Source organism: Macaca thibetana, chromosome 10 (assembly GCF_024542745.1).
Source record: "Macaca thibetana thibetana isolate TM-01 chromosome 10, ASM2454274v1, whole genome shotgun sequence".
Classification (NCBI taxonomy): domain Eukaryota; kingdom Metazoa; phylum Chordata; class Mammalia; order Primates; family Cercopithecidae; genus Macaca; species Macaca thibetana.
Window position 1 is genome coordinate 32008876 of NC_065587.1, and position 26296 is coordinate 32035171.

General features: G+C 50.5%; 3 protein-coding genes across 3 annotated transcripts in view; 2 read left to right on the forward strand and 1 right to left on the reverse strand.

Moving 5' to 3' along the window:
• RANBP1 (RAN binding protein 1) overlaps positions 1-3860 on the reverse strand; it is a 290326-nt gene extending 286466 nt beyond the window's left edge. The window contains exon 1 of the mRNA XM_050746250.1: positions 3857-3860. The gene's annotated coding sequence lies outside the window, so the exon portion shown is untranslated. The remainder of the gene's footprint in view (positions 1-3856) is intronic.
• RTL10 (retrotransposon Gag like 10) lies at positions 943-10647 on the forward strand. Its single transcript, XM_050746256.1, has 3 exons — positions 943-1000; positions 1282-1378; positions 3668-10647. The coding sequence occupies exon 3, from the start codon at positions 3904-3906 to the stop codon at positions 4942-4944; it is 1041 nt and encodes a 346-aa protein (XP_050602213.1). The 5' UTR covers positions 943-1000; positions 1282-1378; positions 3668-3903; the 3' UTR covers positions 4945-10647.
• GNB1L (G protein subunit beta 1 like) overlaps positions 1284-26296 on the forward strand; it is a 69922-nt gene continuing 44909 nt past the window's right edge. The window contains exon 1 of the mRNA XM_050746271.1: positions 1284-1378. The gene's annotated coding sequence lies outside the window, so the exon portion shown is untranslated. The remainder of the gene's footprint in view (positions 1379-26296) is intronic.

A 26296-nucleotide genomic window follows, 5' to 3' on the forward strand; every position in this document is an offset into this window, starting at 1 on the left:
GGCCCACAGGCATTAGATCCTGAGCTGGGGCGCCTGCACCCTCTCCCACCTCTTCTCTAGGCACCGTGAAACCGAGGAGAGGTGGCGTGGGGCGGCTCGTCCAAGTGAGAAGAGCACCACTTCATCCTCACCTATCTTGTCCCGGATCTGGGTGCTGACTCGGCAGGCTTAGGCTGGGCACAGCCCTGTGGGGAGGCCTTGGTAGCCCGCCCTTGCTCTCCTCTCCTGAGTCGGAAGCACACACTTACACCCACAACAAGGAGGCCCAGAGCCGTCTGCAGCCCCCAGGCTTGTAGGTACAGGGTCCTCTCGGCCTGCCTGCCCCCTGCCTCTCGCGCCCGGGCTGCAGCTACATCGAACCGGGTCCTAACGAGGTTCCCGGCACCGGCAACGGGTGATGAGACGCACTCTGCGGGCATGCCGTTCCAGAGCGCTCTCGAGGCCCAGCAGCCCCGCTATGCCTACATCCGCTCCGACACCTGCAGCCCCCCATGCTTAGCCCGGCCCCGCAGCAGCCCTCTCGACGCCCAGCAGCACCCCAGTGTCTGGCTGACGCCAGGGCAGTAACTGCGGGCTGAAGCAGCATCGGCCCCTTGGTCTACGCCACAGCGAGGTGCAGATTTCCCGGATCTGAGGGACCGCCGGGCACCGCCCGCTGAGGATCATGAGAGGCAGCTTTGGCCCAACCGCCCCGCGCCTGTACACGCGGCCCCACCTGCTCCCGTGGCACTTGGCGCGGCGTGGGAATGGGCGCGCTCTCCCATCACCCACCGCGCGGCGCTACCGCGACAGCAGGGACCAGGAGCGCCTGCGAGGCATCAGCTACACGGTACACAGCGCAGGCGCGGCGGGCTGGGAGGTGCGCGTGGGGCGAACCTGGAGCATGCGCGGGGTCGTAAGGCGGTCGCGCGCACGCTGGGGGCGTGGCTGCGCTGCGTAGTCGGGCGCTGGACGCCGCACGGCGCAGCTCGGAGCAGGCGTCGCCGACTGCTCCAGGAGGGTCAGTGTGGAGGCGGGAGCCCGGGCGGCCGGCTTGGAACTCTGTGCGCGCGGGCCTGGAGCTACGCCCCTCCGTCTTTTCCCGACTTCTGATCCGCGGAGGGGCACTCGGAGCCCCAGCCTGGGTCGCAGTGTCTTCGGTCTGCGGGCCTCAGTTTCTCGGTCCGCGCCGGGGGTTTGTGGGGGCACCTGGAGACATTCGGGCCATTCTCGCAGTCTCGGGAGGTCGCGCCCGCGCCTTGCCTGGCCTCACGGCGGCCGATCTCGTTCTCCACTTTCTAGGTGGCGCTTGGACTCTCGCCCTCGGAGGGAGGCCCGTCCCCCGGTCTCTAGCTACGGATCCCTGGACCCTCTTCGCGGGCGCTTCGCGTAGCCGCAGGTGGGTGGGCTTCTTATTGCCGTGGGCCTTGTGAGCTCGTATTTCCTGCATGGCGGTTGCTGGGGGGCGGGCGGTGCAGTCGTCTGCACTCACCTTGCTTTAAGGCTTTGGGCAGGTTTTGTTCTTGGGGCCCCTGTGTCTCCCCAGAGCAGAGAACGTCCCAGCTTTCCAGGTGCTGCCTTTGGCCTTGTGGGCGCAAATACACATGCGCCGTGGTACCTGCCCCTTTAGGATAGTGCTGACCAGTCCAGAAGGGCCGAAAGTCTTCTGTGCCAGGCAGTATGGGGAGAAAAGTAGGGGGAACAACAGACTGATAGGCGTGGGAGTGCTAAGGTTCTCAAAATGGTGAGAGTGGGGCCCAGGGTTAGGAAAGCTCAGGCCCGAAGCACACCCGGCTGGCTGGTGCAGGGAAGCCTTCTCCCAGACTGCAGGGGACACAGGTGCGCAGGTGAGTGGGCATGGTGGGGGCTGGGAAGAAGGGAAGGCAGAGATCTGGGTAGCACACTGTGACTCCTGGGCATGGGGTGTGGTCATTGTGGGCAATCTGGATACCTAACCTTGGCTGGTGGTAGGAGCTGGGCCCTGGATCGGGCCTGTTACTGCTTTTTCTGTCAGTGTACTGGACTCACGTGCTGTCCTGTGGGTTTGCTGCCCCCAGGCCTTAGTATAATCCTGCAGTAAGATGGGAAGCCAGGGTCATGGGCTGGGCTTTCAGGTAAAGACCCCTCCCCAGAGGGGGGTGAGACCTGAGGGGTTCCAGAGTGTTTGGGTGGTGGAGGTAGGGCCAGTGGCCCTGGCAGGTTCTAGTGCTGCAGGCCACCCTGGGAGGTCCTTGGAGGAACTCACCCTGAGGGGGAATGGCCAGCGGATAGGAGATCTGGGATGAAGGTGTGTGCAGGCCCTGTGCTCCCAGTGAGCCAGTGCAGTTTGTGTGGGGGGTGAAGCAGAGAGTTTCATGGAGGTCGTGAGTGGGCCTCCGTTTGCAGAGAGACTGGGAAGGGGGCTGGATAGAGTTAGGCTGGAGAGTGTGAGCGCCCCAGGGGAGGGCTCCTTGCACTGGAATAGAACTGGCTGCTGGCTGTGGAGCTTCCTAGGTAACTGCTGCGTGGAGAAGGCGGGGCAGGTCCAGCCATCAGACTGGGACTCCCCAGACCCTGGGCACAAGTGACTGGAGTTGTGGGAGCAGACACAGCAAGTGGGGTTCCAGGATTTTACAGTGGGGGGCTGGGATACTCTGCTGTGGCTGGAATGGGGACTGTGGAAAGGTGGCGTTTGGGGGTGGGGGTGGCATTGCCTGCAGGTGGCACTCAGTTGTGAGAGGTGAATTTGGAAAGCATGTGGGGTCAGGAGGGAGCAGATAATAGCAGGCTCACTGCTGCTGTCGGGGATGCAGGTAGGACCTGCTGTGTGCCTGGTGCTGGGATGTAAAAGAGCCTAATGACGCAGTCTGTGCATTGTTCAGAGTTTTGGGGTGGCTAGAGCCTACTCAGCAGACAAATGTAGTTTTTTTTTTTTTTTTTTTTTTTTTTTTTTGAGACGGAGTCTTGCTCTGTCGCCCGGGCTGGAGTGCAGTGGCCGGATCTCAGCTCACTGCAAGCTCCGCCTCCTAGGTTTAGGCCATTCTTCTGCCTCAGCCTCCCGAGTAGCTGGGACTACAGGCACCCGCCACCTTGCCCAGCTAGTTTTTGGTATTTTTTAGTAGAGACGGGGTTTCACCGTGTTCGCCAGGATGGTCTCGATCTCCTGACCTCGTGATCCGCCCATCTCGGCCTCCCAAAGTGCTGGAATTACAGGCTTGAGCCACTGCGCCTGGCCTGACAAACGTGGTTTATAATATGCGTGCTGTATAGTGGTTAAGCCTGTGATCTCTCCAGCCAGTTTCTGCTGCTTCCACCACTTATGGGTTGGTGTGTGACCGCAGACAAGTTACTTCACCACTGTGTGCCCCAAAGACAATACTAGTACCAACTTCATTTTGGGGAGGTGGCGCAAATGGGGCACTCGGTGAAAGGTTGCTACTATTGCTATCCTGAAATTCCCTGACAGTTCTGACCTGGCCCCTTTTCTTCTGAAATTGACAGCGTCTGTCATTCTACCTTGCCCTTGCAATGTCATAGGCAGCATTTGCCCACCTTCTCAGACCTCCCAGGCCAGCCCCCTGGGCACCTCCTTCCACTCAGAGCTCCTAGTTGGGTACCAGAGGGTTGCCCGCTTGCTACCTCTTCCCACCAGTTCAGTGGGTGATGGTTAGGCCTAGTTCCTGCTCTCCCCCACCTTGTCTTTGGACAGATTGCCTCGGATGATGGCCTGCGACTGACAGTCCCTCAGCTCTTCTCAGCTCTCCTGAGGCTGCAGCTGTCAGCTCCCTGATCCTCAGCACTTGCCTGGACCAGTGCGGGTCTACCACGCCCTGTTCAGCCATCCCTGTCCTGTTGTGTCGTGCAAGCCACGTCTGTCCACGCCGCCCCACCTCCCGCCCCCCCCCGCAGTGCTGGCTCTCCTCTCTTCTGCCCTCTGCGCCCAGCATGCCTCGTGGCCAGTGCCGTCAGCAGGGCCCTCGCATTCCCATCTGGGCAGCTGCCAATTATGCCAACGCACACCCATGGCAGCAGATGGACCAGGCGTCTCCTGGGGTGGCATACACCCCCCTTGTGGATCCCTGGATTGAGCGGCCCTGCTGCGGGGACCCCGTGTGTGTGCGAACAACCATGGAGCAGAAGAGCACAGCTAGTGGCGCTCGTGGCAGTAAACCTGCAGAAAGGGGTCCCCTAGCTGGGCGCTTGCCCGGCTCCCGACCCCACAGGGTGGACTTCTGCTGGGTGCCAGGCTCAGACCCAGGCACCTTTGATGGCTCCCCGTGGCTCCTGGACCGCTTCTTGGCCCAACTGGGAGATTACATGTCCTTCCGCTTTGAGCACTATCAGGACAACATCAGCCGTGTCTGCGAGATCCTCAGGCGCCTGACAGGCCGAGCCCGGGCCTGGGCAGCCCCCTACCTTGATGGGGACCTGCCCCTGCCTGACGATTACGAGCTCTTCTGCCAGGATCTCAAGGAAGTTGTTCAAGACCCGAACAGTTTTGCTGAGTACCACGCCGTGGTTCCCTGTCCCCTGCCCCTGGCCTCCAGCCGGCTGCCAGTGGCCCCTCAGCTGCCTGTGGTGAGGCAATACTTAGCTAGGTTCTTAGAGGGCCTGGCACTCGACATGGGTACTGCCCCCAGGTTTTTACCAGCCGCCATGGCCACCCCTGCTGTGTCTGGGTCCAACTCTATATCCAGAAGTGCTCTGCTCGAGCAGCAGCTGACCAAGGAGAGCACTCCTGGGCCCAAGGAGCCCCCAGTTCTGCCCAGTTCTGCATGTAGCTCCAAGCCTGGTCCTGTGGAACCAGCCTCTTCCCAGCCAGAGGAGGCAGCCCCCACACCTGAACCTAGACTGTCGGAGTCAGCTAATCCTCCTGCCCAGAGACCAGACCCCGCTCATCCAGGGGGTCCAAAACCCCAGAAAGCAGAGGAGGAGGTTTTGGAGACAGAGGGAGACCAGGAGGTGTCCTTAGGTACCCCACAGTAGGTGGTGGAGGCCCTGGAGACCCCAGGAGAGCCACCACTTTCTCCTGGGTTCTGAGCACAGCCCAGGCGGGAACAATGGTGCCCCTCGTGATGAAGTGGCGTGTGTGGCTCAGGAGCCCCATAGTCCCCAGTCAAAGCAGAGTGGTGTCCCCAGATGACTTCAGACCCCATAGCTGGGCAAGATGCTCTTGTTTTGGACTCTGCGCTGAGCAGAACCAGCTCCCCCTACTCCAGCAGAGCTTGACCTCCACCCTGTGCCCTTTCCCTGCTCCTGCCTGCTCTCGGCTGCATCCCTGCCCATCTCCTGGGAGTGCCGTCCCACCCAGGCCTGCTCCCACGAGGGGGTCGTTTTGTAGGGCAACTCTCAGCAGATACTTGCGTCATCTTTGTCACCTCCACCCCCATAAAACACCCCCCTTGGTGTCTTCCACACTGGCTGGGACTGAACTGGGTCTGCCACGTCTGTCCTGTTGGGACCTGGTTCCTGAATGAGGTTTCTGTGTCTGTCCCCCTAACCCCACCCTCTCTGCTCCCTGTGATTTCTGTCCCAGCTGGAATGTGAGGAAGGCTGCCTGGAGGAAGTAGTCACTTTGATTCTGCTGCATGAGTGGGATAGCATCTTGGCAGAGAATGATGTTTCCTGTGGGTTTGTTTACCAGCAGTCCTGGGCAACTGGGAGGTTTGGATGCAGGAAGATAGGATGCAAGCCCCTTGCCAGGCTCAGCGGCAGGCATTCCCCCTTTGTGTGTTAACGCTATAGTAGTCGGGCCTGGTGTTCTGAAGCAGGCTCCTCTTCCCCGCTGCTGTGCTGCTGTCCCCTGCGCACTCTGCACTCGCATGCATCGTCGATTCAGCACTGAAGCCCCAGTGATGTAAATGGCTCGGATCTCCCTCCTGGCGGACTGTGACCCTCCAGGACAGGGCCTCTGTCTTAGTTAGCTCTGTGGTCTGGTACACAATTGGTGCTCATTAAACATGTGTTGGATTACTGGCTGAGCCTGTGGTGCAGTGGCTGCCTACCAGCGAGTCTTTGTTTCCCATTCTCTCAGGATTAGAGGCCTGGCCTTGAGCATTCCAGGTCAGCGTTGCAGGTATGGTTTCTAGCAGGGGCTTTGAGGGTCCAAGGGTCTGATCGAAGGAGCTGGGGCTGAGTAGGTGGGGGTGGGTGGCTCTGCAGGTGGAGAACCGACTTCCGAGAGCTGGAGGTGAAGTGAGGACCAGGCAGCAGTCCAGAGCTGTGAGGCCCCAGGCCCAGAGGGTTGGAATGAAGAAAGACCTGTTCCACACAAGGACGGGTTTTCTAGTGGAAGCTGAGCTTGGAAGCCCCTGGAGCCGTTTACCACAGGATGGGCAGGTACAGCCGCCCAGTGTGTGCAGTGTGTTCCACTCTGGTGCTTGGACAAGAAGTTCAAGTCCCTTTCCGTTTTACAGTTGTGAAAACAACAAAACACCTTCCTGAAAAGTTGGAAGAAAAAGCAGAAATGTGAATTGGAAATACAGCCAACTATTTTAGAAAAAACTAATTAGCAAGTATCTGGTTAAACTTACTCAGAAACTGGCCAGGAGCAGTGGCTCATACCTGTAATCCCAGCACTTTGGGAGGCCGAGGTAGGTGGATCACCTGAGGTCAGGAGTTCAAGACCAGCCTGACCAACGTGGAGAAACCTGTCTCTACTAAAAAATACAAAATTAGCCAAGTGTGGTGGTGCATGCCTGTAATCTCAGCTGCTTGGGAGACTGAGGCAGGAGAATCGCTTGAACCCAGGAGGCAGAGGTTGTGATGAGTCAAGATCACGCCATTACACTCCAGCCTGGGCAATAAGAGTGCAACTCTATCTCACACACACACAAAAAAACTTATTTAGAAAAATAGAAATTGTTGGGATTATTTTATGGTAACTATCACTAAAAAAGGCTCTGGGTTCAGATGGTTTTATGTGTGAGTTATTTCAGGGCACAGATACCTTGTAGATAAAACAACTGGAAACCTTGGAAATAGGTGGGAAGCTATTTTTAGAAAGGGGGTATAGCCCTGGTAGCAAAGGAAGTGAGCTGGCAGAAGAAACCCATGTTCAGTCTTGATTCTGGTCAGATGCGGGAAGTCCCTGGACATCCTGGCCCAGCCCCATGCTTCTGTGTCAGGTCACACAGCTGCCCTCCATCTGATGGCTCAGGCCCCAGTCACCCTTTTGTGGGTCGGGTCAGACTGCTCCCTGATGCCTGCCTCCGGTGCACTGTGGCCTGGATTGCCTGTGGGTCTGGCAGTAGAACCCGGAGTTGCTCTCTAGGATGGACAGCCTAGTCACCCAGCTGACCCTTACCCTGTCCCACAGGCTTTTGGACGGGCCACCTTCCCCATCTCCCTTTAGTGGACCTGAAGTGGATCCTTCAGCTTGAGATTGGTGCCTTCTCTTCTGAACCCTGTCCCACTGGGGTTTGGGCCTTTTCCGCCCTTGGGACCCAGGCAACTTCTGGGCATGTGTGAGTTACGGTCTGCCATGTGTCTGCGGGCCAGTCACGCAGCATCCAGCGGGGGAGGCGTGAGAGTCCACGGGAGAGTTCAGGTGACCTGGTTTTTAATTAAAACGGGTCCTGTTTATTGTGGTTGGGCTTTCCCCAGAAAGGGAGGCAGGGTCTCGAAGTGATGACGTCCAGGTTTCCTGCACAGGTAGGGTGGAGGCAAGGATGGACTCTGGCACAGCCTTCCAGACAGGCAGTGCACACAGCCCCTTTCAGAGTGGCTTTGTTGCCAGCTGCTGCAGCACCTGGTTTCAGACATGATGACCAAGCTGCTTTCCTGCTCCTTGGGGAAGGAGGCGCACCAAGAGCCAGGAGAGGAGGCACTCTCCCGGGATTGTTTTTTCTCTCCTGGCCCCCACACACTGGCAGACCCGAAGACAGGTGCTCAGGAGCCGCAGAGCCTGGCGGGGTTTGCTGGACGTGCTCAGGGACAGGCCTTGGTGCTGGCTCTGCTTTCCAATCATGGTGTCTGTCCCTCACTTCCCTTGGAAATACCCAGAGATTTTATTTCCTGAAGATGGGATATGATGGGTCCTCTGAGATGGTGTTTAAAGTACCTGTCTCCAAGGAAAACTTTAAAATAGGAAGTCCTAAGGATAAGGTCCTATGGGATATTGGAATGTTTTATAAAGCCACAATAGTTAAAGCACTTAGATGTTGTGGACAGATGAGCAGAGAATAGAGAACTTTGAAACAGGGCTGAATAAATATGGAAATATAGTACATGCTAGAGGTGTTTCCAATTAATGAGGGTAAAATGGATTATTCAGTAAAAGCAGTTGGCCCTCTGGAAAATAGTAAAGCCTTGTATGTGCCTCCCTCTTTATGCCAGTATATATTCCAGATTAAAGATTTCAATGTTAAAATTATAAAAGGACTAGAGGGAAATATGGGTGAATTTTTTTTTTGCCTGTGATTCCAGGATTTTAAAAGTTTTAGATGCCCAGAGTTGTGGAGGTATGGAGAACTGGGCCTTCTATACTATTAGTGGGAGTATACAATATTACAATTTGACCACATAACAATTCTAGGCACACACGTTCTGTGACTACTTACTTGGTGCATGAAGACTCTTGTCAGGGATAGTCATGGTTTGGTGCCACTACATGGGGGTTTAGAACAGGGACTGGAGGCCGGGTGCGGTGGCTCAAGCCTGTAATCCCAGCACTTTGGGAGGTCGAGACGGGCGGATCATGAGGTCAGGAGATCGAGACCATCCTGGCTAACACGGTGAAACCCCGTCCCTACTAAAAAATACAAAAAACTAGCTGGGCGAGGTGGCGGGTGCCTGTAGTCCCAGCTGCTCAGGAGGCTGAGGCAGGAGAATGGCGTAAACCCAGGAGGCGGAGCTTACAGTGAGCTGAGATCCGGCCACTGCATTCCAGCCTGGGTGACAGAGCAAGACTCTGTCTCAAAAAAAAAAAAAAAAAACACAGGGACTGGAGGGTGGCCTTGCCCTCTCCTCTCCCTTCACAAGCTGAGCGTCTTTCCCTGACCTTTTTGAGCTGTGACCACAGTTCTTCCTCATGGGGTGGGTAGTAGGGTTGAATGAGAATGGTACCCACACAGTGCCTTGGCTGGGGTCTGGGCCGTCTGATGTCCACCTCATGGGTGTCACTATTTTTTGAACAGCAGAACTGGAAAAGCCCAAAGATCCAGCAATAAAGGAGCAAGGCAAATAAAGCTGTTACCCTGCAGGATCAGTCAGCATGAGCCAGATTGTGCTGCAGTAACAAAGATCTCCAACAGTGCCGCTATGGTTGGCTCTGCTTATTTCTTGCTCACACCTGTGTGCCACTATGGCTGGGGCCTGTCAGACCTGTGCTGACGAGAGCCTACCTGGATGTATTTCTCCATGCTCACTGAGGCAGGGGAAAGGCCACAGCAGGCCACAAGTAATGTGTGTCACCCCACTTCCATTTCCCTGGCCAGAGGAAGCCACAGAGCCACACCTGAGTTCCGTAGGATGGAAGCGGCTGATCATCCTGTGGGCTGGGGTGCTCAGTATGGAGAAGTACGAGCAGCCACCCAGTGTGGGGCTGGTTGGTGCTGCTGAGGATAGGAGGATGGGAGGGGCCTGCATCCATCCCAGGGCAACATACCTGTTTGTCTGCTGGGGCTGCCCAACAAAGGACCACCCCAGCTTTTTTAGTGGGGGGGCTTAAACAACAGACATTTCCTCCTGATTCTGGAGCCAGAAGCCTGAGATCAAGGTGTGGGCAGCATTGGTTTCTCCTGAGGCCTTGCTCCTTGGCCTGCAGATAGCCACCTTCTTGCCATGTCCCTGCCTGTGTCTGTGTCCTAATCGCTCATAAGGTCACTAGTCTATTGGATCAGGGCCCATGCTCATGACCTCATTTAACCCTGAATCACCTCTTTAAAGACCCCGTCTTCACTGTAATCCCAGCACTTTGGGAGGCCGAGGCAGGTGGATCACAAGGTCAGGAGACTGAGATTGTCCTGGCTAACATGGTGAAACCCCGTCTCTACTAAAAATACAAAAAAAAAAAAAAAAAATTAGCCGGGTGTGGTGGCGGGCGCCTCTAGTCCCAGCTACTTGGGAGCCTGAGGCAGGAGAATGGCGTGAACCCGGGAGGCGGAGCTTGCAGTGAGCCGAGATCTCACCACTGCACTCCAGCCTGGGCGACAGAGCGAGACTTGGTCTCAAAACATAAAAAAAATAAAGACCCTGTCTTCAAACGTTAAGTACTAGGGGTTAGGACTCGAACTTAAGAATATTGAAGGGACATAGTTCCGCCCACAGCAGTGCCCCAGATAGGCTTCTTTGATTTTGTCTTTGCTGTTCCTGGCAGCGCTATCTTGGTCAGGCTTCCATGGTCTCCACATGCCTGTGTGCAGAGTCCCCGAGGCCCTGGGTTCTGGGGCCCATACTGAGGAGTGGGGATGGCCAAGCCTTGGCTCTTGGGTGGGCAGTGCCCAGTTGTGCTGTATGGGACGCTGTTTCTCACTTAAGAAATCTTTCCCTGCCTGGGGGGACAAAGGCATTATCCTGTATTCCCAGGTTGTAACTTTCTGCCTTTGACATTCAACCATGAGTCCACCTGTAAGTGTAACTGGCGGAAGGGAGGGGTCTGCTGTCATCCTCGAGAGCCTGTGACGAGCAGAGCCCCTCTGCCGACCGCGATGCACATGTAATATGAGCAAGAAATAAATTTTTGATGTGTGAAGCCACTGAGTTTGGGGCTTGTGTTTTCCACAGCATAACCTATTATGTCCTGACCGACAGGGGATCCCATTTCACCTTTTTCCATAGGGCACGAGCCTGCCTCAGCATCAGCTGCTGGCTGCAGCAACTCAGCCTGGCCGCAGCCACCCATGGGTCGTGCCTAGCCTACCTGCCTGCTCTCTGGTCTGATCTGTCCCTTACTAGTTATTCTAGCTTTTAAGTCTTGATTATCTCATAGGGAAGCCCTCCATGCCCCCATTCTTCCAGTTGTCTTGGCAAATTTGAAAACACATTGGATCACAAATGCAGAGGCAGAGATGATGGTGTCGTGGCCCTTGCCCAGCCCCAGCAGTGCTCACACTCTTCTGGTGCAGGCCTTGGGGGTGCCGTGTCACTGCACAGCCTCTCCAGGACGGCAGGGCCCGTTGCTCCCTTAGTTTTTCTTTGGGCTACATCATCTCTGTTACAGGGACGTGGTGGGTGGGGCTGGCCAGGGAAGAGCCCAGGCCTGTGGGGTGCTCTCATTGGCCTGCTCCTTTCCTCCTGGCCTCACGGACCCCCCATCACAGGCCTGGGGCCTGTGGGTGGTGGGTGCTCATGCACTTGCCACATTCTTCTGTGTCTCCACTGGCGGAGCTGCCAGCTGGGTGCAGAGGACATCTGACTCCCGTGCCCCCGGCTGTGCCGGCGCTGCCCACCTTACCTGTGTGTTTGAACAGTGCAGGGGACTGGGGAGTGTTTGTGGGTTGTGGAGCTAGGACTCTTCATCACAGGCTGTGCATGGGGGGCCCCTCAGTGAGGGGTCCACACGCAGTACCCACGGGGCAGAGCGAGTGGGAGGCTGGCCTCTGTCCTCATTCGCGTGTCTGTGGATGTGGGTGTGGCAAGCACATTGCTGGCATGCATGTGTAAGCATGTACACAGTTGACTGCACACAGCTGGGTGGTCGGGAGTTGATGAGACATACACCTGGCCACACCATCACCTGTGTGTGTTAGGGGACTTCCCCTTTCTACCCAAGGTGGCCTCCACCACAGGAGGAGCCACACAGGCAAGCCCCTGTCAGAAAGTGTCAGCCCCAGCGTGCTTAGGCACCCTCCTCCAACTCCGACCAAGTTCCCAGGGCACGTCCCCATCCCCTAGGCCAGTGGCACCAGCCCCAGGGGATTGGTCCCCATCCTGCACCCTCTGTGAGTGTTGTCTCTCTCCCTGACGGGACCGGCAGCTGGCCTACATGAACCAGGCCTCTGAGCAGAGGCCGGACTGGTGCATGGGAATATCATGCTTCCCGTAAAGCAGCAAGCTTTTCCGTGTGTTCACCCGGGGCAAAAAGGCCGGTCCCCTCTGCTGGCTGGGTTCCTGCCTCTGCCCGTAAGTGCCTAGGGCAGGCTGGCTAAAAATGCCCGAGTCAGGCTTCCTTCCTGCCATCTTGCCAGGCTCCTGGGACCTGCTCCTGGGGCGACGGACATCCCCAGCCACAGCGAGAGATGCCTGCTCACAGAGAGACCCCGCCTGCCCATCCTGCCTGCCTCTGCAGCCTGGTGGCTCCTCACTCTGGCATTTCCTCTTGGCTCAGCTGAGGCAGCGCGTATCCCAGTGCGAAGGAGAAGTCTGACTTGCAGCCTCAGCGTCTGCCTGGCGCCCCCGCTGACTGTGGGGCCGGCCAGCAGGTCACTCATGCTCCAGCCATGAGGCTTCCAGGCATCCCCAAGGAAGAAAACTAACCCATGACCTTGTTTCCATGAGACCCACTCCCCCTGCTGAGTGGGGCCTGGCCCTGCCAGCGTGGTGGTTGGTGGCCACGAGGACCCAAAGTGCTGGCAGAGCACCCAGCAGGCACTGGCCGTGCTTTGGGGAGAACAGGATGCAGTGGGCTGTCGAGAGGAACTTGCTTGCCTCTGCTCGAGAGCGAATCACGCCCCTTGGGCCGTGTCCCCAGCACAAGTGACTGATCTCTGGGACCCTCCCTCACATGCAGGGCCTGTCTGGAAGGGGCACCACAGACCTGGTGGGCTTCAGCCTGTAGGCACCGTGCTGGGCCCCACCTGGCTCACTGCAGGCCAGGAGCCCCGGGTGGGGCACTGTGGGTCTCAGCCTCTGGAGAAGTGCTGGTGGCCAGCCCTGGGGGACGTGGGCCACTGCCCCAAGTGAGGTGAAGTCAGCGCCAGCCCCTGGCCTGAGGCTGTGAATCTTGCTGGGGGGCAGCCGTTCCCTGGGGGAGCAGGGTGGAGGTGCTTTGCCAGAGCAGAAGGCCCCTGTGGCAGAGCATGTGGCCATTTCTCTAGGATGGAGAAGAGACCCAGACCCAGAAGGGAGACGGGTGGCTGTCCTTCCTCGGGGCCTACAGGACTGAAGCACTGTTGGCTCCACTGTGGAAATCGTGTCTACGGCTGCAATCTGAGTTCTGCTTTGCAGATTTGCCAGCTTTCCAGTGCTCTGGGCAGCCAGGGCTCGGATTCCCCTTTCTGCACTGAAATGGTGCAGGGCTTTGCTGGGCCTCAGGCCAAGCTGTCAGTCAAGGCCACTCCCTGAGACGGATGTGCCTGATGCAGGCCCGGAGGTGCTTTCTTCTCCAAGGGAAGGAGTTCTTGGGGGCATACCTTATTCCCCGCCACAAAGAGACTGACATCGGTCAGCCCTGGGAGGTGGGAAATGGCTGGGGTTGGGCTGTGTATTGCTACCCAGGGGGTGGTGCCTGGCTCCTCCTCGCCATCAGGCTGCTGGGCACCGGCCCTCCCTGCCTACCTGCCTCCCTGGAATTCTTCCTGGGATCTGCATCTTTGAAGCCGCTGCCTCCCTGCCCGCCTGGGCGCTTCCAAAGGCGGATACTGACAGAGGATTCAATGAATCGAAGGTCGCCAGTCGGGGCGTTGACAGATGCCCAGCCGTGATACTATTTCTGATTTAATAACCGAATGGGAGGCTGGCCCTCTGTAATAATTAGGGCTAATTACTGAGGAGGTGTTGACAGACGGGCTGAGAGGAAACAAACTACCTTTATCCCGTGGCTTAGAGTCAGATTACCAGCCCGGTGCTATCTGCCCCTCAGAAAGTAGACGCTTCAATCACTCAGCGAGGCTTCAAAGGGGAACAGGGCCTGACAATGCACGGGATTTGGAAAGGAGCTATGAAGTGCGCCTTTGACTCCGAATCGCCAAACGGAGCCCCATTCCAGAAATGGTTTCTTTGTGAAGTTTGAGTTAGTGTTGGCAGACCTGTTTCCCGCGCTCAGGACAGGGAGCTGGCTGCAGTGGGCGTGGGCAGGTGGGGGCCATGGCCAGGGCTGTGGCTGGTGTGTGGCCAGCTTGAGCTGCTCAGGTCCTTCCCAGGCCAGGTGACACCAGCAGAGTCCTGGTATCTCCAGCAGCTGGCCCTGGTAGCCGTGGGTCCAAACAGGGAGGTGCAGCATGTTTTCCTTGGCCCGGGGAGGGTGTCTGGTCCTTTGTGGCCGTGAGTGGCAGGTAACAGGATAGGGACCTCACCATCTGAGCAGGCTCATCCCTTCCTGTTTGTAGCTAGAGTGCAGTTTTTATGCAGCCCTCCCTGGCAGGTCTGGCCTCCCTTGAAGGGGGATGTGTCCTTGGCATTATTTATGGCAGGACCACCTCTTGGGGGCCTGGGCATCACTCACCAGGCTGCTCCCACCCCCGTACTGGGCCGGCCAAGAGCCAAGGCCGTGGAAACAACCCTGGCCCCCGAGGCCTCGGTGGGCAGACAGTATCAGTGACTGAGAAGGGTTGTTGGGGGCTAGTCTCTGACTGCCGCCACTGACTCCCCACTGATCTCCCTGCATTTCAGAGATGGGGAAGGGTGTGCCTAGACCTCAGTTTCCTGGTTTGAAGCAGCAGCAGTGAGATGTGTGCCAGTGAACTGACCTGGACAGCCCGGGGCGCTGTGTCTGATGCAGCTTCTTGGAGTGGTGTGTGTGAGGCTTTTTGGGAGGTCAAGGTTGCCGGCTGAGGCTGCAATGCAGGAGACGGTTCTGAGATTCTGGGCCTTACTGCTGTCTGTCCTCACCAGGAAGGCAGGGGATGACACTGAGGTCTCTGCTCAGGACAGGCCTGACTAGGGAGCGCCTTTCTGGTTCCAGGCATAGCCTGGGAGGTGCCGGATGAGCAGGAGGTGGGAGGGAGCCCATTCACCAGCCACCTGTGTGCCTGCCTCAGGCCTCATGGCCTTGGCTTCGTGTTCTTGCTGGCCTGAAGGACCAGCCAATTCAACATCTTCCTGCTAGAATGGCTGTGCTACTTCATAGAGAAATTAGGTGGGCTGAGCTGGTGCAGGGCAACAGTGGTTAGGTCAGTGCTCTTTCCCCAGCTGGCTGCTCTACTGTCATAGAAACAGGACACCTTCTGGAAGTAACGATGGTCATAAAAGTCATCAGCTCATTTGCTTAACCGAATAGTACTAGCTTGTACGAGGGGGCACTGTTGATGAATTTATATTAGGGCAAAAATAAGATGGTAAATTATTTGGATGGGAGAAGCATGTAAAAATTGGCATCAAGTCTGTTTTTTTGTTTGTTTATTTTAGAGACAGGTCTCTTTAGCCTAGGCTGGAGTGCAGTAGTGTGATCATAGCTCACTGCACCCTTAATCTCCTGGGCTCAAGCGATCCTCCTGCCTCAGCCACCAAGATAGCTGGGACTATTGGCGGGCACCACCATAACTGGCCAATTAAAAAACAATTTTTTTTTGTAGAGATGGGGGTCTTGCTATGTTGCCTAGGCTCATTAAGTCTGTTTAAGTCACCTTGAGTAGAGATAGAAATTAACTCCAAAGCCAGAAACTTTAAACAGGAATTGAGGTTTCATAGTACATTAGTAGTAAATTAAATACCATTAACTGTAACACAAGAAAAAATAGCACAAGAATCTTGTACCATATATTTTATTTGAAACATTACCTGTGAGACTGTGGCCAAGAGCAGCAGTTGAGTGTGAACCTTGTGCACGGAGGCATTTCTGAGCCCTCTTTCCTGTCAGCATCTTGCTCTGCACATGACTAATGAACTAGGATCGATGCATTGTTAGTGACCGAAGTCCAGGCTTCATCCAGGGTTCCTGAATTTGCCCTAATGTCCTTTTCTGTTGCAGAATCCCATCCAGAACCCCACACTGCGTTTGCTCTCCGTCTTCCCAGGCTCCTCTGGCTATGACCACTTCTTAGACTTTCCTTGTTGATGATAACCTTAAGTTTTGAGGAGCCTTGGTCAGCCTCTTGTAAAATGTTCCTCTACAGGGATTTCTTGTGTTCTTCTCATGATTAGACTGAGGTTATGGGTTTTAGGAAGAAAAGCACAAAGGCTGAGTGCCATTCCTGGATGGATTTTCTTTTTCTTTTTTCTTTTTTTCTTTTTTTTTGAGACAGAGTTTCGCTTCTTTGCCCAGGCTGAAATGCAATGGCGCAATCTCAGCTCACTGCAATCTCTGCCTGTTGGATTCAAGCGATTCTCCTGCCTCAGCCTCCCCAGTAGCTGGGATGACAGGCACGTGCCACCACACCCGACTAATTTTTGTATTTTTAGTAGAGACAGCGTTTCACCGTGTTGGCCAGACTGGCCTTGAACTCCTGACCTCAAGTGATCCACCCGCCTCAACCTCCCAAAGTGCTGGGATTAGAGGTGTGAGCCATGGGCCCGGCCCATTCCTGGATTTTCCATCATGTCCGTGGTAGGTGTGGTCAGCATAACCTGGCCCTGCTGATGCTGAGTGTTATCACCTGGCGGAGGCGGTGTCTGTCAGGTGTTTCCCCTGTAAAGTGGCTCTTTTTCCCTCCTTTCCGTACTGTCCTCTTAGGAAGGGAGTCACTGCATAGCCCACACTTAAAGGGCTGGGAGTTATCTACTCCTCCTTGATGGTAGAGTGTCTGCATAAAGTGGAATTCTTCTGTTTGGGAGATTTGTTTCTTTAGTAATTTCTTTACCTCAGTGTGGACTCATGAGCATTTTATTATGACACTAGCTCCCCGCTCATCTACAGTTTTGCTGAGGTTTCAGTTACCCATGGTCAATTGTGGTCTGAAAATAGGTGAGTACAGCACAACAGGATATTGTAAGAGAGAGACCACATTCACATAACTTTTATCACAGTATACTTTTTTTTTTTTTTTTTTTGAGGCAAGGTTGCCTAGGCTGGAGTGCAGTGGTGTGAACATAGCTCACTGCAGTCTCAAACGCCACCGGCTCAAGTGATCCTCCCACCTCAACCTCCTGAGTAGCTGGGACTACAGACATGCAGTAGACATACACCCGGCTAATTATTATTATTATTATTATTGAGACAGATTCTCTGTTGCCTAGGCTGGAGTGCAGTGGTGCGATCTTGGCTCACTGCAACCTCCACCTCCCGGGTTCAGGTGATTCTCCTGTCTCAGCCTCCTGAACAGGTGGGATTACAGGCACCTGCCACCACGCCTGGACTAATTTTTGTATTTTAGTCTGGGAGACAGGGTTTCGCCATGTTGGCCAGGCTGGTCTTGAACTACTGACCTCAGGTGATCTGCCTGCCTCGGGCTCCCAAAGTGCTGGGATTACAGGTGTGAGCCATTGCACCAGGCCCCAGCTAATTATTTTTTGCAGACACAGGGTCTCCCTTGTTCAAGACAGGGCTGGTCTTGAACTCCTGGGCTCGGGTGATCCTCTTGCCTTGGCCTCCCAAAGTACTGGGATTAGAGGCATGAGCCACTGTGCCTGGCTCTAATTTTTAAATTAAACTTTACCATAGGTATATATATATACACTATAGGGAAAAACATGGTATATATAGGGTTCAGAACTATTCATGGTGTTAGACATCCACTGGGGGTCTTGAAAAGTACCCCTAGTTTTTATCATCATCATTCATCATCCTCCCTAGATAAGGGGGAACTACTGTATTATTGTTATTATCTTTATTATTGTGTGCACTTACAGTGAGTCCTAATCCATGTCTATGTCAACATCACCCCTATCAGGACACAGAAAACTGTTCATTCTCTCAAAACCCTGCCTTTTGCTGTCCTTTGACAGTGATCCCCTCCCCCTCCTCCTGACCCATGCCAGCCACTAATCTGTCCTCTGTACCTATACTTTTGCCTTTTCCAGAATGCCATATAAATAGTATGTAGCCTTTTACTCAGTTCTTTGGAGATTCACCCACATTGTTGCATTTATCAATAGTTTGCTCCTTTCTGTTGCAGAATAGTATTCCATTCATCCATAGATAGTCATTTGGGTTATTTTCTGTTTTAGGCGATTATATGTTTCACACATTTCTGTTTTGGGTGGTTAGTTATAGCTACTATAAACATTCATGTACAGGTTTTTGTTTGCATATAAGTTTTCACTTCTCTAGAATACATATCTAGGAGTAGAATTGTTGGGCAACATGTTAATGCATATTTAATTTTATAAGAACCTGTGCTGGGCACAGTGGCTCACGCCTGTAATCCCAGCACTTTGGGAGGCTGAGGCGGGTGGATCACGAGGTCATGAGATCAAGACCATCCTGGCCAACATGGTGAAACCCCATCTCTACCAAAAATACAAAAATTAGCTGGGTATGGTGGTGTACGCCTGTAATCTAGCTATCTGGGAGGCTGAGGCAGGGGAATCATTTGAACCTGGGAGATGGAGGTTGCAGTGAGCTAAGATTGTGCCACTGCACTCCAGCCTGGAGACTGAGCAAGACTCTGTCTCAAAAAAAAAAAAAAAAAAAAAAAAATATATATATATATATATATATATATGTGTGTGTGTGTGTGTGTGTGTGTGTGTGCATGTGTAAGAAACTGCCATACTGTTTTCCAGAGTGTGTGCACCATTTTGCATTCTCACCAACAGTGTAAGAGGGTTCCAGTTGCTCCACAGTATTGCCAGCACTTGGTTTTGTTGGTTTTGTCAGTTTTTTTCTGAATTTTAGCCACTCTAATAGGTAGGTAGTGGTATTTCATTATGGGTTTAAGTTGCATTTCCTTAATGGCTATGATGTTGAGTTTCCTTTTGTGCTTATTTGCACGTCTTTTTAGGTGGAGTGTTTGGTCAAATCTTTTATGCCTTTTTAATTGGATTGTTTAGTTGCTCTTGCATTTCCTTTAATGAGCACAAAAATAGATTGTGCAATTAAATTGCATATGCAATAAACTGCACATATTTCAAGTGGACAGTTTGACAAGTGCAGCGTCTCTGACGCCATCCTCACACTCAAGACAACGAACATACCCACTGTGCCTAAAGTCTCTTCCTGCCTCTCTGCATGCCCCTCCCTTCCTCCTCCCTGCACCTCTCTTCTCCAGGTTCCCTCTAATCTGCTTTCTGTCATTATAGGTCAGTTTCTATCTCCCAGAATTTTGCATAAATAGAATCACAGAATTTACTCTCTTTTTCTGGCTTCTTTCACCTGACACGATTATTTTGAGATTTATTCACATTAAAGCATGTATCAGTACTTCCTACTTTATCATTGTCAAGGACGGCTATATCCAGGTGTCAGGATACCTCTGTCTGTTCTGCTGTTGATGGGCATTTGGGTTGTCTCCAGTATGGGACTGGTTTTTAAAGAAATAACCAAACTTTGTTCCCAAGGGGTTGTACCGTTTTATAATCCCATCAGCAGCGTATGAGAGTTTCAATTACTTCACAAGCTTTCTAGCAAGTGGAATGGTCAGTCTTTTCTGTTTTAGCCATTCTGATAAGTATGTAATGGCGTTTTATTGTGGTTTTAATTTACATTTTCCTAGCAACTAAAGATGTTAAGTATGTTTTCGTGTCCTCATTTGCCATTTGCATATCTTCTTTGGTGAAGTGTTTGTTCAAATCTGTTGCCCATTCTTAGATGTTTTATTTTGTGAGTGTGTGTGTTTTCTTTGTGGATTTTGAAAATTATATATTTGGTATATAAATTATTTGCCAGATACATGATTTGAAAATTTTTTCCCCATCTGTATAGATTGCCTTTTCATTTTCTTAATAATCTCTTTTCAAGAGCAAAAGTTTCTAATTTTGCAGAAAGTGAATTTGTGTTTTTTATCTTATGGATTATGCTTTCTGAGGGTTTTTTTAAAATCATGAATGGATGTTGAATTCTGCCCAGTGCCTTTTCTATATTAACTGATAAGATCCTGTGGTTTTTCTTTAGTGTTAATATGAGAGTTTACATTGAATGACTTTTGAATATTGAATCAGCTTTGCATTCCTGAGATAAATGCCAGTTGGCTCCAGTGTATTCTTTTTCTACACTGTTGGATTAGATTTGCTTTTTTTTCCTCCCCAACTTGAGACTTAAGCAGCAAGCTATTATTTTGTTTGAGGATTTGTATGTCTGTATTCATGAAATATATTTGTTTGTGGTTTTCTTCTCTTTCTACTACCTTTGTCTGGTTTTGGTATTGGGGTAGTGCTAGCCTCATCAAACTAGTTGGGAAATGTTCTCTCTTTTTCTGTTTTCTGGGAAAAAAATTATGTAGAATAGTGTTATTTCTTCTTTAAATGTTTGGTAGAATTTGCCAGTAAAGTCATGTGGGCTGGAGTTTTGATTTTTTTTTTTTTCCTACAAGGGTTTAAACTAAAACTGTGATTCCTTTAATTGATATAGGACTATTCAGGTCATCTCTTTCTTCACCTAGTCTGTGTCTTTCCACTTTCATTTCAGCTAGGTTTATTTAGCTCGAATTTATTTGAGTTGTTCATGGTATCTCCTTCTTATCCTTTTAATGTTTCTGGTGTCTGTAGTGATAACCCTTCTTTAATTATTATAACTTGTCTCTTTTCTCTTTTTATTGTTGCCATTTCAGCTAGAAATTTATCAATTTTATTGATCTTTTTTAAGAATCAACCTCTTACTTTATTTTCTCATTTGTTTTACTCTTCTTTAAAACATTTATTTCTGCTCTAGTCTTATTTCCTTCCTTGTGCTTGCTTTGGGCTTATTTTGTTCCCCTTTTTCTGTTATCTTAAGGCATAAACCAGGTCATTGATTCATTGATTTGGAGACCTTTCTTCTTGTCGATATAAATATTTAATGCTGTAAATTTCCTTGTAAGCACTGTTTTAGCTGCATCCTACAAGTTTTGATATATTGTGTTTTCATTTGTATTTAGTTTAGATATTTTCTAATTTCCCTTGAGACTTTCTCTTGAACCCATTGATTATATAAAAGAGTGTTGTTTAATTTCCAAATATTTGGAGATTTTCATTATCTTACTGTTATTGATTTCCAGTTTAATTCCATATAATCAGAGAACATACTTTGTATCCTTTGTTTTTTTAACTTTTTTTTTTTTTTTTTTGAGACAGAGTCTTGCTCTGTCGCCCAGGCTGGAGTACAGTGGCACAATCTTGGCTCACTGCAACCTCTGCCAGCCGGGTTCAAGCAATAATTCTGCCTCAGCCTCCCGGGTAGCTGGGACTACAGGTGTGCGCCCCCATGCCTGGCTAATTTTTCGTAATTTTAGATCGGATTTCACCATGCTGGCCAGGCTGGTCTTGAACCCCTGTCCTCGTGATCCGCCTGCCTCGACCTCCCAAAGTGCTGGGATTACAGGTGTGAGTTTTTTTTTTGTTTTTTTTTTTTTTTTTACATTTTTAAGGTTTCTTTTATGACCCAGGATATGGCCTATCTTGATGAGTGTTCCATGTGCATTTGAGAAGAATGTGTTTTTTCTGCTGAGTGGCATATGTTCTATAAATGTCAACTAGGTCAAGGAGGTAGATAGTATTAGTCAGGTCTTCTGTATGACTTTCTGGCCACTTGTTCAGTCAGTTACTAAGGAGGAGTTTAAGTCTCCACCTATAATTATGTAGTTATGTATTTCTACTATCGGTTCCATCAGTTTTTTCTTCATGCATTTTGAAGTTGTCTTATTAGCTCAGTATTTACAACTTTTGTGTCTTCTTTATGAGTTGATGCCATTTATCATTGTATCTTCTTCTTGTCCGTGGTAATATTCCTCACTCTGAGGTCTACTTTACCTGATATTAATATATCCACTCCAACTTGTTATTATTTGTATAGCACATCTTTTTCAGCTTTTTATTTTTATTGTAATTATTGATATGGTTCTATTTAGGTCTACTATTTTGTTGTTTTCTCTTTTTCTTCTCTTCTTTCTTTTTCTTCTATCCCCTCTTTCCTGCCCTCTCTTGAATTATTTAGGTATTTTAAAACATTGTTTTGATTTTTTGTTGGAACTTTGGCAGTATCTCTTTTTGTTACATTTTTAATGGTTGCTGCAGGGATGACAGTGTACACACTTAATTAACCCTTCACAGTCTTCTTAAAGTTAATATTTTTCCATTTCAAATAAAATATAGAAGCCTTACAACCACATAGGTCCCTTACCCTCCTCCATTGTGTTATAACTGCCATATTGAAAACCTCAACAGATAATATGATTTTAACATTCATACATGTTTACTGAAGAGATAAAACTGTCTTTAATATTTACCCACATTTTACCATTGCTCCTCCTACCTTCTTGAAGTTCTACATTTCTTTCTGGTATCATGTCTTTTGAACCTGAAGAACTTTAGCATTTCTTTTAGTGCAGATCTGCAGGCAAGAAATTCTCATTTCTCTCATCTGGGAATCTTTATTTTGCCTTCATTCCCAAAGAATATTTTGCTGGATATAGAGTTGTTTTCTTTCAGTTCTTTTTTTTTTTTTTTTTTTTTTGAGACAGAGTCTTGCTCTGTCACCCAGGCTGGAGTGCAGTGGTGCGATCTCGGCTCACTGCAAGCTCCACCTCCCGGGTTCACGCCATTCTCCTGCCTCAGCCTCCCGAGTAGCTGGGACTACAGGCGCTCGCCACCACGCCTGGCTAATTTTTTTTGTATTTTTAGTAGAGATGGGGTTTCACCGAGTTAGCCAGGATGGTCTCGATCTCCTGACCTTGTGATCTGCCCACCTCGGCCTCCCAAAGTGCTGGGATTACAGGCATGAGCCACTGCGCCCAGCCTCTTTCAGTTCTTTAACAAAGATGTTCCATTCTTCTGGCCTCCATGGTTTCATTATTATTTTTCAGCAGCTTATGATGTTTTAATATGGTTTTCTTTGAATTTATCTTGTGGTTCGTTTATGGTTCATCATGTTCTTAAACATAGGTGCTTTTGTCTTTAAGTTTGTGAAGTTTCAGGCATTATTTATTCAATTAATTTTTTGGTACAAATCTGTTTCTCTCTTCTACTTCTCAGACTCCACTGCCCTTAATGTTAGACTTTTTACTGTTATTCCACAAGTCCCTGCTATGCTAACGACTTATTTCAATCTTTTTTCTTTCTGATCTTGTATTGAATAATTTCACTCACTCTTTTATTTTATTTTTATTTTTATATTATTATTATTATTATTTTTTTTTTTTCCTTTGAGATGGAGTCTCACTTTGTCACCCAGGCTGGAGTGCCGTGGTATGATATCAGCTCATGGCAACCTCCACCTCCCAGTTTCAAGCAATTCTCCTGCCTCAGCCTCCTGAGTAGCTGGGATTACAGGCGCCCGCCACCACGCCCGGCTAATTTTTGTATTTTTTTTTTTTTTTTTTTTTTTTTTTGAGACGGAGTCTCGCTCTGTCGCCCAGGCTGGAGTGCAGTGGCCGGATCTCAGCTCACTGCAAGCTCCGTCTCCCGGGTTCACACCAATCTCCTGCCTCAGCCTCCCAAGTAGCTGGGACTACAGGCACCCGCCACCACGCCCGGCTAGTTTTTTGTATTTTTTAGTAGAGACGGGGTTTCACTGTGTTAGCCAGGATGGTCTCGATCTCCTGACCTCGTGATCCGCCCGTCTCGGCCTCCCAAAGTGCTGGGATTACAGGCTTGAGCCACTGCGCCCGACCAATTTTTGTATTTTTTTAGTAGAGGCAGGATTTCACCATGTTGGCCAGGCTGGTCTCGAACTTCTGACCTCAAGTGATCCGCCTGCCTCAGCCTCCCAAAGTGTTGGGATTATAGGCGTGAACCACTGCGTCCGGCCTATTTTATTTTATTTTAGAGACAGGGTCTTGCTGTGTTGCCTAGGCTGGAGTACAGTGGCACGATCATAGCTCACTGCAGCCTGGAACTCCTCAAGCCATCCTCCCACCTTGGCCTCCCAAAGTGCAGAGATTACAGATGTGAGCCACCACACCTGGCCCACTTTATGTCACTCTGTCATTTTCCATTCCATTATTGATTTTTTTCAGATATTATTCAGTTCTGAAATTTGTATTTGTTTGGTTTTTTAAAAAATAATTTCTATTTCTCTGCTGAGAGATCCTTTCCCTCCATTCAGTTCAAGGATGTTTATTTTTGCCTCATGGAGCATAATCATAAAGCTGCTTTAAAATTGTTATCAGATATTTCCAACATCTGAATCCTCTCAAGGTTGGCATCTGTAAATTGCCTTTTCCCTTGAGAACTGGTCTCATTTTCCGGGTTCTTTGTATGCTGAATAATTTTGGATGATATCCTAGACATATCCTGGGTTGAGCATTATGTGGGGTCGTCCAGAGACAGCTGAGTTTGGCGCTAGCAGGCAGTCAACCCAGTTAGATTTGCACAAGCTACGTCTCGCCCTCCATGGGCTGTGATTTTAATCTCATTTTTATTTTCAGAGCTTTTGACATGCTGCTTTGGTTCTGTCTCACACATCAGCCACCCAGGGCTCAGCCTGAGACGTGAGTGGTGGTTTACTTCCCTTCTTATAGCTGGTGCTGCTTTGGGTCTGCCCTGTGTATACACAGCTCAGGGGTGAGCTTGAGGCTTCTGTGTATTTATTCGCAGAATTGGGGATTTTTAGCTCTCCCCACTCTGTAGTTTCCCACCTTGCCATCCTGCAGGGTTCCCTTTCCTTGGTTCCCCTGACCAGAAAGACAAGCTTCTCTCCCAGTCACCTTTCCCCCGGGCTCTGGGTGCAAGGCCCTCCCCGGAAGACCACCGCGAGAGACGGGGACAGTAAACCTTCAAGGTTTCCCCTCACATTCTTGGGGCCATAGTGTACTTTTTCTCTGTATCTCTATCCAGAAATTTGGAGTTTTATCCAAGTTTTAGCCACTGCTGCCTGGTAGCTCTGCAACCAGGGCCCACCACAGGGCGGCACCCCAAAACACACATACAAATAATCCAGGAAACGTGTCCCTGTATAGGTCACCGTCCTAAGCTTTGCTTTCCTCCAAAATCTGGCTGGCTGCTGTTGCCACTTTTCTGTTTTCAGAGAATTGTTTTTTGGGTTTTTTAAAGGGGCAACAGAATCTTGCTCTGTTGCCCAGGGAGGAGTGCAGTGGCACAATCAAAGCTCACTGCAGCCTTCAACTCCTGGGCTTAAGTGACCCTCCCACCTCGGTCTCCCAAGTAACTCGGACTGCAAGCACACGCTATCAACCCAGCTAATATTTTTTATTTTTTTATAGAGACAGGGTCTGACTATGTTACCCAGGCTGGTCTTGAACTCCTGGCCTCAAGTGGTCCTCCCACCTCAGCCTCCCAAAGTGCTGGGATTACTGATGTGAGCCACTGTGCCCAGCCTTAGGCAGTTGCTTTTTATATTTTGTACAGAGTTTTTAGTTGCAGTCAGCCTGAGAGAGAGGCTGTAATGAGCTTACTTCATCCTACCAGAACAAGAAGCTTTTCTGTAGTTTTAATTTACATTTCTCTATTAGTAAGCTTTAGGTTGAACGTCTTTTCATATGTTTGATTTTCATAGCTTTTTCTGTGAATTGTCTATTCATCTCTTTTTCCCATTTTTCTGTTGAGTTTTTAGCCTTTCCTTAATTTTGAAAAGTTTATTTATATTTTAAAGATATTAATTTTTAAATTTCTTTTGACGTGCAAAAGCTAAAATTTTTCTTTTTCTTTCTTTTTTTTTTCTTTTTGAGACAGAGTCTTGCTCTGTCGCCCAGGCTGGAGTGCAGTGGCGCAATCTCAGCTCACTGCAAGCTCCTCCACCCAGGTTCACGCCATTCTCCTGCCTCAGCCTCCCAAGTGGCTGGGACTACAGGCGCCCGCCACCATGCCTGGCTGATTTTTTGTATTTTTAGTAGAGATGGAGTGTCACCATGTTGGCCAGAAGGGTCTCAATCTCCTGACCTTGTGATCCACCTGCCTCAGCCTCCCAAAGTGCTGGGATTACAGGCGTGAAAAAATTTTTTTTCTTTTCTTCTTCTTTTTTTTTTTTTTTTTTTTTTTGAGTCGGAGTTTCACTCTTGTTGCCGAGGCTGGAGTGCAATGGCGCGATCTCAGCTCACCGCAACCTCCACCTCCCAGGCTCAAGTAATTCTCCTGACTCAGGTTCCCGAGTAGCTGGGATTATAAGCATGCACCACCATGCCTAGCTAATTTTGTATTTTTAGTAGAGATGGAGTTTCTCTATGTGGAGGCTGGTCTCGAACTCCTGACCTCAGGTGATCCTCCTGCCTCAGCCTCCCAAAATGCTGGGACTACAGGCGTGAGCCACCATCCCCGGCCAAAAAATTTTTATTTTTCTATAGTCAGAATTATCCATTTTATTTTATTGTATCTTTTTTTTTTTTTTTTTTTTTTTTTTTTTTTTTTTTTTTTTTGAGACGGAGTCTCACTCTGTTGCCCAGGCTGGAGTGCAGTGGCCGGATCTCAGCTCACTGCAAGCTCCGCCTCCCGGGTCCACGCCATTCTCCTGCCTCAGCCTCCCGAGTAGCTGGGACTACAGGCGCCCGCCACCTCG

Excerpts from the sequence above, each read along its gene's own strand:
- RTL10 (XM_050746256.1), top strand. The coding sequence starts at position 3,904 with ATGCCTCGTGGCCAGTGCCGTCAGCAGGGCCCTCGCATTCCCATCTGG.